At 32.9% G+C, this 12,450-nt stretch overlaps 1 protein-coding gene across 1 annotated transcript in view; it reads right to left on the reverse strand.

The window, feature by feature from the left end:
- Nucleotides 1-10,452, reverse strand: part of LOC149580315 (mitogen-activated protein kinase 1-like) — a 29,326-nt gene extending 18,874 nt beyond the window's left edge. The window contains 1 exon segment of the mRNA XM_089804065.1: nt 10,339-10,452. Within this exon segment, the coding sequence (XP_089660191.1) occupies nt 10,339-10,344 (6 nt within the window). The 5' untranslated portion in view covers nt 10,345-10,452.
- Nucleotides 10,453-12,450: the final 1,998 nt, after the last annotated feature.

Genomic DNA, 12,450 nt, shown 5'->3' on the forward strand with positions numbered 1-12,450 from the left:
GTACAATAAACCTGACTGATTACAATCCTTGATTGCTGATTGCAGGCACTTGTTCTGCTTTCTCTGATTTGGATCTTTTTGTGATCTGATAATCCTCACTTCTAAAAATAGAATTCCTTGTGAACCCTTGTATATCTTCTCATACCTCTCATCTCTCACATTTTACAATGAATTTTTGTCTTCCTTATAAAGAAATTTGAAGATTTAGGGTTAGGTATGGATCTACGATCCATATTCAATCTTCATTTTCCACTCAATACTTATCTTTTGCTGATTGGTTGCATGCCTTTAGCATTTTTCTTATTGGTTACATGCCAATTGCATAGGAAAAATAAAATATTCGATCTCATCATTAAATCCTTTGAGATTTACCTTATGTCAGCTATAAAAACTATTTGCATCATAGTTTGTGCAATTACAAACTCTTATGCTGATATACTGAGTTACTCAGCTCCTGAAGTATTGCTGATGCTCGACACATGATGTTTCCTAGATAGCTCAGCACCTTAACAAAATTGTATTACTCAACAACTTATGTTACTTGGTACTTGTTAACACTCGGCACTAATCTTCACTCGGTGTCTGATCTTCACTCGGTATCTAATCTTCACTCGATATCTGATCTTCACTCAATATCTAATCTTCACTTGACATTTGATCTTCACTCGGCACATGAAGATCACTTGGCATGCATGATGTACTCGGCATCCAATGTGGAATATGATTAAGTATGTTGGTACTCAAGTGTCAAAAACATTATGATGTTAACAAACCCTAATGCCTTAAATACATGTCACAATAGATGTGTGAAATGTTGTATTTTAGTGATCTTCCACCAAATACAAACATTTTTGGTTATGGCATTTGCTGGTCTACAACATAATTTTTCAAGTCATTTCAGACTTCAGACATCTATCAACAATTCTAGTTTTTTTATCTTCTTGAGGGTGATAAAACTTATTTTAAATTGATCCCAAAATATTTGATGAGCTTCTTTGAAAAGTTACTTGCAAGGTATTGAAAGGCATTGCAATCTACATACCTACTCCATAAATAGTTCAACAACTTGTGAAGCTTTATCGTATTTGACAACATCCATAGCTATTAAATGCTTTGGTTTCTTCTGCCCATGTTGGATCAACATCAAAGTGCATGCTAATGGATTCCAAGTTTTGGCTGGGAACAAGCTAGGGCTGCAAAAAACCTAGACTTCTCACATTCTCTATTTTGTTTGGTTTACTCTTGTTTCAATCCTCTTTGAAAACAAGTTTTTTGTATGCTTCCTATGTCTTGAAGAAGTTATTGTCACCAAAACCAGTTAAGGTATCCTATAATTCTCTTACTTTTTGAAGATTAAATTAGCCACAATAAATATTCAATTCCCATAAGAAATTATATCACTTGAAAAGGTATATTCTTGTCCTTTAGTTTCTTTTAGAATCTTTTGACAAAGTAATGGTCATTTCATTGTTTGCATACTTAGTTAGCATTTTAGTTTTTCTTCATGTATCTCAGTTCTGCAATTGATACTACATGCAACTTAAGTAGCCTTGATAAGGATTGGCAACAACATAATTGATTGCCTTTTATATTGAATTTTAGAATTAAAATCTTATCACTGGAAATGCTCACTCTTTAAAGACAATAATATTTCAGACTTCAATGATAAGTTTGGATAAAAATAATAAGGTACTGCTCCAACAAACATAACTTGAATTTCTCTATGGCAAGCATACATAATAACATTTTCTATCATATATACATCTACTCATTTAATTTTTTTCTTTTAAAAGCAATAGGTTGCTGGTTTTGCATGAGCATGGTCCATTAAAGTCTTTCCAACAAGTCACCTTTTTTGAATTTGACCAATCAAGGATTCAAATCTTACCTAGATTCAACTTAACTCCCTATGCTAATTTTATGCCTACAATACAAAAGCTCACTCTTTGCAAAGTAACATTCTAATTCCTTTGTAAGTAAGGAATGTGAGCTCAAGACTTCTAAATTAGATTTAAATTCTTAAATAGTCCTAATTTTTTTTTGCTTCAAACAAGGATATCACTAAAAACAACAAAGATAAAATCTTTCTGTAGTGACATATGAACAATTGGCTCATTGTACCTTGGATATTAGGTGGGCATTGGTTGGTCATGATGGCTTCTAAATAATATCTTAAACAAGTCACCTTATCTAATGATAACAATATATCCAATCAATCTTTGTAAAAATTGATGCTTCACATAGCTCAGTTGTAGGCCATCAATACATTTAATGAGCAAGTTTTCTTCATGATTATTGGTGACTAGATGTGAAATCAGTCTTTGTCAACATTATTGTTTTGCATAGCTCAGCTATAAGTCATGTATGCATATAATGAGGAATTTTTCTTGATGATTTTTTATTTAATTCCCCATGATTAATATAGATACATAAGAAACCACCTTTTTTTAATGAAAAGGAAATGAGAGACCAAAAGGTTTTTGTTGAGTATTATATGCCCTATAAATAATAACTATTCAATTATTTTGTTAATTTCATCATTCACTGCTACCTCCAACCATCTAAAGAAAGCCCAAAATTTTAAGTATTGAAATACATGCACTCATCACTATAAATTATTAAATAGCAATCCTTGTTCTTTTGTTTGTCAAATTTCTATAAAAGTAAAAACTATGTATTGTTGAGAAAGATCGGCCAATTGACTTCAACAAGATTGATTGAGATTTTAATTGGACTTCAAATGATGTTGTCCATAATGGTGGTACATGATTTCCTTTAGTAGTGCAAATATGATAGTGATGTGGTTGAACAAGTTAGGAGAGGCTCTTAATCAAGTGTTGCATCATCAAAACTTGCTGCCCTCTTGTGTAGCTCTCCTTGTAGTAACAAGATTCCTTCACTACTTCTATGTTTTTGGAACTTTGTACATAGCTGGTAAGTTGACTTTATGCAAAGTAGATTGTAATTAAAATTTTCAAAAACAATTAGATTTTCTTATTATTCATACACTATGAAGTATGCATTTTTCAATGCAATGTTATCAGTGATATTGACAAAAATAACAAAAACCTATGTTCCACAATTCATGGTCTAAAGTCTCAATTCTGAATTTTATATGTTATATATATCTCTATGCAATTGAATTAAAAACAACACACTTTTCTCCTATTTTGCCATTTTCTTAAAATAAATTTGAAAATAAAATAAAAATCTTTCACTTCTTCTTTGTTGAGCTTTTCCTAACAGATTTTTGCTGCTATGATTAATAGTGTATAAATATTAAATATATGCATATACATAAATGTGTATAAATAGAAATGTCTATATATAATCAATTCTTTATCTATAGTCAAAACTCTTAGTTTTTAACAGATTTTTACCACTATGATAAAATGTATAAATATGTGCCTATACTATACATGTTTAAATAGAAATGTATATATATAATTGTAAGAATTTGGCTTAGACCAGAATTCACCTAAGAACTAAGAACTCAACACAAGCACACAATAGACCAAGAGAGAGAGTATGATCAAAATGATGATATATTCATTCAATATGCTATACAACCATATCAAGAGTACACTAGGAGTGCCTATATATAAAGGCCTCTAAAGAGTTTCTAGAATGCATAGAAGTCAACATCATGAAAAGTCATACAACTAGGCACATGTCTACCAGATATGGGTTATCATTCATTAAGCATGAAATTAAGTGCAATGATGAGAGGATAAGCCTACAATTGTGTAGGATGAAAATCAATAGTGTAGACAACATGTGCTAAATTAGGAGTGTAAATAACTATGTTGTCAACATGAAAACTCAATAAATGATGCAAACTCCTATGTTGTAGACACCATGTGCATAATTAGAGTTGCACACTCCTATGAGAGTACACAAACTCCTAAATGTCTCACCTAAATAAATAATTAAATAATGCAAAATAATTAAATAATGCATCAACCTAAGTAAACTTATGTAAGTGTAAATATTAAATACTTATTTACACCAACACCCCCCCCTTAAGTGCAACTTAGGAGAATGCCCTTAAGCTTACAAAATCTAGGATGAAATGCATGATGGGTCCCAACTACTAGGCCATGTTAGGTACCCATGTACATAATGATATGAAATCTCTTATAAAGCAAAGAAAGATGGAAAACCTCATGCAAAAACCCCTTCCCCAAAAAGAGAGATGAAACGATGTATGGATGGATGGAGTAATCAAGACCCCCCCATTATGACATACATCCAGTATATACATAAGAGAATGCTGAGAAGAGGAACAGAGATAGAATAGGCTCCCCTCTGCACCCCCCAAAAGAAGAATTCCATTTAGTGACTGCTTTGATGAAGAAGCTAATCCAAGACTACAGAATGTTGTTCCTCCACTTAGGAAGAAACAATGCCAAGGGTACAAATGAGACACTTCTGTTGTGTATGGAAAGAATGCCATGGATAAGTGATGTCTTTAAAACCTACCCAATCGGTTGAAGAACTTGTCCCAAAGAACTGTCTATCTCTGCAATTAATGAAGAACCCTTCTGCAACTACTGATCATTAGTATCTACAATCACTTCAACCTATAATGATCGATCATGTAGAGAATGAACAAGAGAGTCAGATGGAGCCCTTGTGACAACTGAAGAAGGTACTACTAGATCAAGAAGAAGAGACAAATCATCAATATTGTCCTCCAAATCTATCACTAAACCTATACCTAGAAGATTGAATGTATGTTGTTGTGCTAGACCTATCACTGTGCCTATGTATGCATGTGGATTGAACTAATATAGTGACTTCTCCTTGCAACTACCAATAGAACTCCACGTGTCTGAATTTGTTGAAGCACTATCATTGGTGTCACTATTAGTTTCCACATGATATGATGTGTGGAGTGGAGTAGAGGACAAGCTCGGTGAACTTTCCTCAAAGTAAACATCCTTCTCCAAAAAAATTTGATGTGTCTTTGGATCTAGAAGTCTATATGCCTTCACACTGTCTTCATAACCAATGAAAGTACAAGGCTTAGATGACTATGCCTTGTAACCCATGGAAGATACCTTTTCCCATGCAAGATAACCAAAGACTCTAAAGTGTGTCACAATAGGTTTTCTGCCACACCATGCCTCAAAAGGAGTCTTGCCATCTAAGGCTGGATGAGGAGAATGATTAAGAATGTGAGTGACACTAGATATTGCTTTGAATTCTAATGATGGATCTAGAGACTTGGCTTGTATCATACAACTTTCCATAGACTTAATAGTGTGGATCCTCAAAGCTACAACATTTGTCTTATGTAGACTGAATGCTTGCAGATTCTGAAGATCAATTTCCTCAAGTCTATAAAATTCTATAAGCCTTTTGTTCACATACATGCTTTCATTGTCCATTTGGAGAACTTTGATGGCTCTCTTGGATTTCCATTCTACATGAGTCTTGAAGGCTATAAATTTGTCCAACACTTCATTCTTATTATGAAGAAAACAGACCCAAGTGTATCTTGAAAAGTCATCAACAAAGGTAAGTATATAGTGACCCTAGTTGAATGCAAAAGGACCTACTAATACCATGTGAAGCATCTAGAGAACACCTGGCACTCTTGATGACTTCCCTCTTAGTAACTTCCCCTTTGGATGCAAATCAACTAAATCTATTGAATATTCACCCTTAGAAAAGTTCATTTGAGGTAGAGCTTTGACTATTTTTTATGTACAAAGTTGTTGAAGGTGGTGGAAGTCAAGATGACCATACTATTCATGCCATAATTGCATGTTTAAAATTGATTGAGTTAATAAGGCCTTTGAAGGAGACTTGGGTACAAAATGGGAGAAAGAGTACAACCTCTTGTTATGATTCACTTTCCCCACTGCAACCAAGGAGTCATCTTTAAGACTATACACCTATACTAAGTCTAGAAGGAACTCAACTCTATGTCCATCTTCGAGGTGAGTGATTTGGTAGATTGATAGGAGATTTGAAATTAGGTTTGGAATATAGAGAACCTCTTGAAACTCTCCATTTTCCATCTCCATGTTTCCTTTCCCTTCAACTTCCATTTTTGTATCATTTCCTACGAAGATGTGTAGTACCTTTGATTGCTTCATTGAAGAAAAATCCTCCTTTGAAGAACCCATATGATAGGAGGCACTGGAGTCAAATATCTATTCCTTTGAAGAATTTGAATTAGCCATGAGTGCTTGCCGTTTTCCTTTTGAATCTAAAGAAGACCATTTATCCTTATAAGTATTAGGCAGTTGAACATTATGTTTCTTCAAGATGTTTGTCAACTCATCAATCTTCTTAAGATAACACTCATGCTCTTCATGACCCGATTTCTTGCAATAAGCACACTTTTTCTTCTCCTTATTATTGTCCCCCTTCTTGTTAGAATTAAAGGACTTGCCTTGTCGATTGGATTGTGGTGTTGTCTTTTTTGCATCCTTTGATTTGTCTTTCATCCACTTGTTACCATTTCCTTTATTTGAAGATTGTCCAACTGAATTGTGAGAACCCTTATTATTGGCCACTAATGCTTTAGATGCAGGTGATTTGAGAATCCCCATTGATTTCAACTTTTGTTCTTTAGTATCCAATAGATCAGCATATTCATCAAATGTGACTTTCTTATAGGCAGACCCTAAGGTAGTGTTAGAGGTTTTAAAAAAAGATACAAATGTGGAATCTCCAATGGTAGCTTATTATGTATGAGATAAATCAGTCTATCATCTTTGATAGAACTCCCACAATTAGTAAGCTTTGTCCTTAGTTCATTCACCTTGATGATGAAATCTTGTAATGAATTATATGACTTATGATCTAAGGACACAAGCTCATCTTTGATTTTGAACACATCCTCTTTAGATACTTTACCATAAAGGTTTTCAAGGGTATCCCAAGCTTCCTTGAATGTAGATCACTTCTTGATTTGATACATGATCTTATTATCTACCCCCAAATATATATCATGTAGGGCTTTTCTATCCATTGCTACCCAAGCTAAAATATCACTTGACCTATTGGTTTAGGAAGAGTACCATCTACATATTATGAAAATCCATTATGCATTAAGTGATACCAAATTTTTATGTACCATGTAGATAGTTATGAGGAATTAATTTAGGAAACTTAAAGTTGCCCATAATATAGAAAATGAAAGAAAAGTGTAGAAAATAGAGAACACAACACCAAGAACACCCTCCCTTTTCACTAAATCAAGAAACCCTCCCAAAATAGATGCTTTGGACACTTTATCAGTAGTGGGATTACAATGGGCCACTTACAAATTTTTGCCTTTGTGGACTTCTGATTTTGCTTATTACAATCTCTTGATGCATTACAAATCTAGAACTTTACAATGTGCTACAATTCTAAAGCAATACAAAGCAAAGAAAGGCCCTATTGCTAAAAGTGACACTTTTGTCAATACAACCCTATAATATGACTAAATATCTAGAATGTAGAGTAAAATAACACACTTTCAAAAAAATAAGAACCTATTTTCAACTTCAGATGTGCCCGTACGATGTGTTTGAAGTTGCAAAATGCAGGATTATGTAGGTATAGTCACCAAAAAATGCAAATTTTGAACAATCTATGCCCAAAACTAGAAAAGAGCTACAACACTTAAACATTTAAAAAATTCTATCCAATTTCAAAAAAAATTGCACCTAATTTGGATTCTAGATGTCCAAGTTATGGCCTCTCGAAGTCAGACTGCAAACACCAAAATTAATTTGGAGAGGGGTTTCATCAACAAATAACAAGGATAAATTTGATGCTCATAAGGCCATCATAGTAGTTCTAATTTGGCTTGAACTAATGGTTATATGGTCATCAAATTTAGGCTCATGAATAGGATGACATCAACAATCTTCTGCTCTATGATGACATCAGTACCATATGAAAAAGTATGGCCTGCCATGTGTCATGTATGGACTGTATCAATTTTGAAGATGTCTTTGGCTGACAATGTGATGAATGGGCACTAACATTGGCAAGTAAGTGGGTGAATAAGATTTTTCCATGTGTCTCAGGTGGCTGACTGTGCAATGACATGGGGCCACATGTCGAGAAGAGGGTGATGTGACCAATCTCTATGTGGTAAGATTTTATTTGTCAGCATGGAGCTGACTAGTCACTGCAGGTCTCTGTCATGTCACAGAGATGTGAAGTGTCCTATCTTCATGTCATGATGACTGTTCACCATGTGGCAAGTGACATGGGTGGCAGAGTTACGTAGGAATTACTGTGTGGATTGCTATGGGCAGGGTCTTATCTGCCACATGTATTCCATAGTCTACATGGTGCAATCTATGTGGCTTCCATGTGGCTTCAAACTATGTCAAGAACTCATTCTATAGAGCTAGATTTTTGTTTAGGTGGGGCAAAGATCCTTTTACTGCACCTAGAAATTACCTTTTGTAGGCTAGCTTTTGAATAAATGTCGATCAGTTTATTTTTCATATATCCCACATGCATGGGAGGGGAAGGTTATGTATTATTTAAAATACACAACCCTTCACTACGAACTCAAACAATGAAATACCCAGAATATGATGTGGTTGTGGGTGGGTACAACTTTTGACTATGAAGCTTGATTTAACTATAGGTTTCTGTGGATTAAATAATGAGCCCTACAATAAATATAAAATCTAAAATTCCACCAAAATTATAGAACTGAGTAGGGGTGTCACTGCTCAGATCGGCTAAAAAAAAATTCTCTATCTGTGCAACTAATAAATTTGTAAATACTAGTTTAGAAAATACAGAGAATTAATAGATCCAAAAATTCAAATAATCAGATCAATAAAATGACCATATCCAAACTTCAAATCGGGGCCTTCGGGTTCTTATTTGCAAAAAATTTTTTTTTCATGATCAACTTTCACCCAGCATAGGCAAATTTATAGTCAATCTTCACCAAATTGACACTCTAGATGCAATGTGAGGTTAGATCTAGCTCTAGACACTACTAATTTCTACAGATCCTCCAGATTTGAGTCAAGGTGTTGAAGCATGAATGGTCTTCAATAGTTATTTATAAAAAATCTCCTTTAGTTCTAATACCATGTAAGAATTTGGCTTAGGCCAAAATTCATCCAAGAAATATGAACTCAACACAAGCACATAATAGACCAAGAGAGAGAGTATGATCCAAATGATGATATATTCATTTAATATGCCATATAGCCATATCAAGAGTACACTAAGAGTGTCTATATATAAAGGCCTCTGGAGAGATTCTAGAATGCATAGAAGTCAACATCATGATAAGTCATACAATCAAGTGCATGTCCACTAGATATGGGTTATCCTCCATTAAGCACAGAATTAAGTGTGATGATGAGAGGATAAGCCTACAATGGTGTAGCATGCAAATCAGTGGTGTAGACAAAATGTGCTAAATTAGGAGTGCAAACAATTGTGTTGTCAACATGACAACTTAGTGAATGATGCAAACTCATGTGTTGTAGACACCATGTGCATAATTAGAGTTGCACATTCTTGTGAGAGTATACAAGCTCCTAAGTGTCTCACCTAAATAAATAATAAAATAATACAAGATAATTAAATAATGCATTAACCTAAGTAAAATTAAGTAAGTGTAAATAGTAAATACTTATTTACACCAACAATAATCATGATTATAAATGTATAAATTTGCATATATACATATATATTATATATTCTTATATGCATACTTATAAGCACAAGTAGATACTTGTATTCACATGTGTCTGTTTATATTATATACATATCCATAAGTCTTTCATTGTTAGTAGTTACACACTTCATTCACATGATGTCTATGATAACGTTTAAAATGTGTTTCATAACATTGGCATCTGACATCCTACTCATGTTAGTCCACTATTCAAACTTTGAGTATCCTTAAACAACCACACGATAATTGATATGCAATGGTAGCCCAAGGCAAGAAATTCTTGTGGCCCAAATGTTTCCCCACTCTATGATTGGTTAAACCCAAATGTTTCACCTCTAAGTAGCACAAGGATGTTCCATACATAGATGAGTATCTTGGGTAATACTAATAATTAATAACTTTGGTCTTAAAATATTTCTAGTAGAAATGCACACTAACAAAAGGACTCAAAATTAGACATTGAATGATTTCAAAAGGTTGAAACACAATGCTCCAATTCGAGGGGGTTTCCAAGAAATATAAAAAATGGACCATTAGCTGCAATAATTGGTTAAGTTCTTGAACCAAACTAGTCCACAAAAATAATATACAAATAAATGACAAAAGAATAACGAAATTTGAAACATTGTATGTAATATGCTACTCTTTGTGAGGAGTATCTACATTTTCATATCCATATATTGACACAACTTGATTTCTCAAAGAGTTCTCTTTGCATCAATGTGGTTGTCAAACACATTAGAAATCTTCTTGATAGCCACATGCTCATTTATTTTTGCATTCATTGTAGAGCTACATAGGCAAACCAATACAAAGAAGAACTAGATCATTGTGACTATCTTACTTCCAACTAATATTAAGAGTAGGGTCTTATGGAAGGGCTTCAAGGTAAAAGCACAGATCTGTGTCACTGTTTTTGATACCAAAACCTATTTTGGTCAAATCTCATTTCTCTATCAAAACTCAATTTTTTTCAAAAACTAAAAATACCCTTTTATAGATCTCAGATTCAATATCATCATTATATAAATTTTTGAGTGTTTTGATTAGTTATAATATGCTATAATCTCAAAGTATTATAAGTCAATATTTTAACATTTTAGAAGATGCTTCCTCAAAAAAGGAAAAAAATAGTAAATCATATCAAAAAAATTGAAAAATTATATTTATCTCTAGAGGAGAGAATCCTCTTCACGAATATGTAAATTTTTTTCAAGAAGGTATAGATTTGATAAGAAAGTTTTGACAGGAGGAAAAAACTGTTGGATTCTGATAAGGTTGAACTTGAATACTTATAACAAAGAAAATATACATCAAAAATAATTATTTCTTTTTTTGTGCACTAGCTATACATGTCATCTATAAGATATTTTCAAATCAGAACAAAAAAAGATGATTTGCATATACTTGTTTGATAGGAACTACACCCTATATTTTTCATAGTTAAAAAAGGGACTTCAAAATAAAATAAAATGAATAAATTCCTACTCAAAAAAATAATGAAAATTATAGGCATAAAATTCATCCAATTCTACACATTTCATCAGTTTACATCATCTTCATATTTTAAATACAAATACCATTTTTTTTGTCACTAATGTTGAACTGTCACATTCTGATATCATGTTTCTTTATAAAAGGTGACATAGGTTTGTGCTTTTACCCTTCAGGAACTAATTTTATGCACTAGGGAACTGGGGGTCTTATGAGCCAAAACATTTTCCATGGATTGATTGGAATCTTCTTTTAATATATTTGAGGCCCTATTTTTGTACATTTGGGTTAGGGCTAGATATTTCCCCTACCACCTTAGAAATACTTTAGCCACTTGACTTGTCAAAAAATTGAAGTTTTCATATTCCTAACACTTAATCTAGGAAAATATTTGGATGAAAAATTATCTTTATATTTTTTAAGTCTCTTTATTAGTAAATCAATCATAAACTAGTGCATAAATCAATTAATTACAAAAATACTACATATACTTCAATTTAATTTTTATATATTCCAAATTAAACTTTTATGCACAAAATATTTCAACATTTTGTGTATCAAATTTGTTATTGTTCATATATAATGATGAATTGAATAATGCCAAATAATGAGATTCATGAGACTATAAATGAGAATTCTCAACTTCAAACTGTTGTTTTGTATCCTTACATATTATCTCATCAATCCCTTGGTCAACATCTTGTGTTACAAACATGGCTACCTATTATGCATTCTTCACACTTCTTAATCCTCTTCTTCTTCATACTATCAAATATCCTGATAAAAGATGTTGTCAAGTCTTTTATTCTTTCAAGTGATGGAGATTTATGTACACTCAGATGCATGTATTCTTTAGTCTCCTCCATTTCACTATCTTTCCTTCTTTGTGAAATTTGGAAATAATAGGAGATAATTGGATGGTTTATGTAGTAATCTATTGCCCCCCATTGAACATATGAGTGTGCAACACATAAAATCTCTCCCATATTAACTATCCCAAACATAAAATTATGTTTGTGTCCATGTTTTAGGTGTAAGGCTCTATCATATTTCTTCTATTTTTCACTTTGAAATGGATTGTGGATGTACTCTTGTGGGAGTCATCCATTTGGTACTTAAAAGGACAAGGTCAAAGAGATATTTTGACAAGTAGATTTCTTTAACATAGTAGGTTGCTTCTAGTTCCTTAAGAGACTTGTCATATGCATGGGTCTTCCCTTTGAAAGAGAAGAAGAGATGGTATTCTTCTATTGAATCTGCTTCATAGGCTTCCACTTTTTAGTGGTTGC

Source organism: Cupressus sempervirens, chromosome 1, assembly GCF_028749045.1.
Source record: "Cupressus sempervirens isolate cs-2001-9-10 chromosome 1, ASM2874904v1, whole genome shotgun sequence".
In the NCBI taxonomy this organism is placed as follows: domain Eukaryota; kingdom Viridiplantae; phylum Streptophyta; class Pinopsida; order Cupressales; family Cupressaceae; genus Cupressus; species Cupressus sempervirens.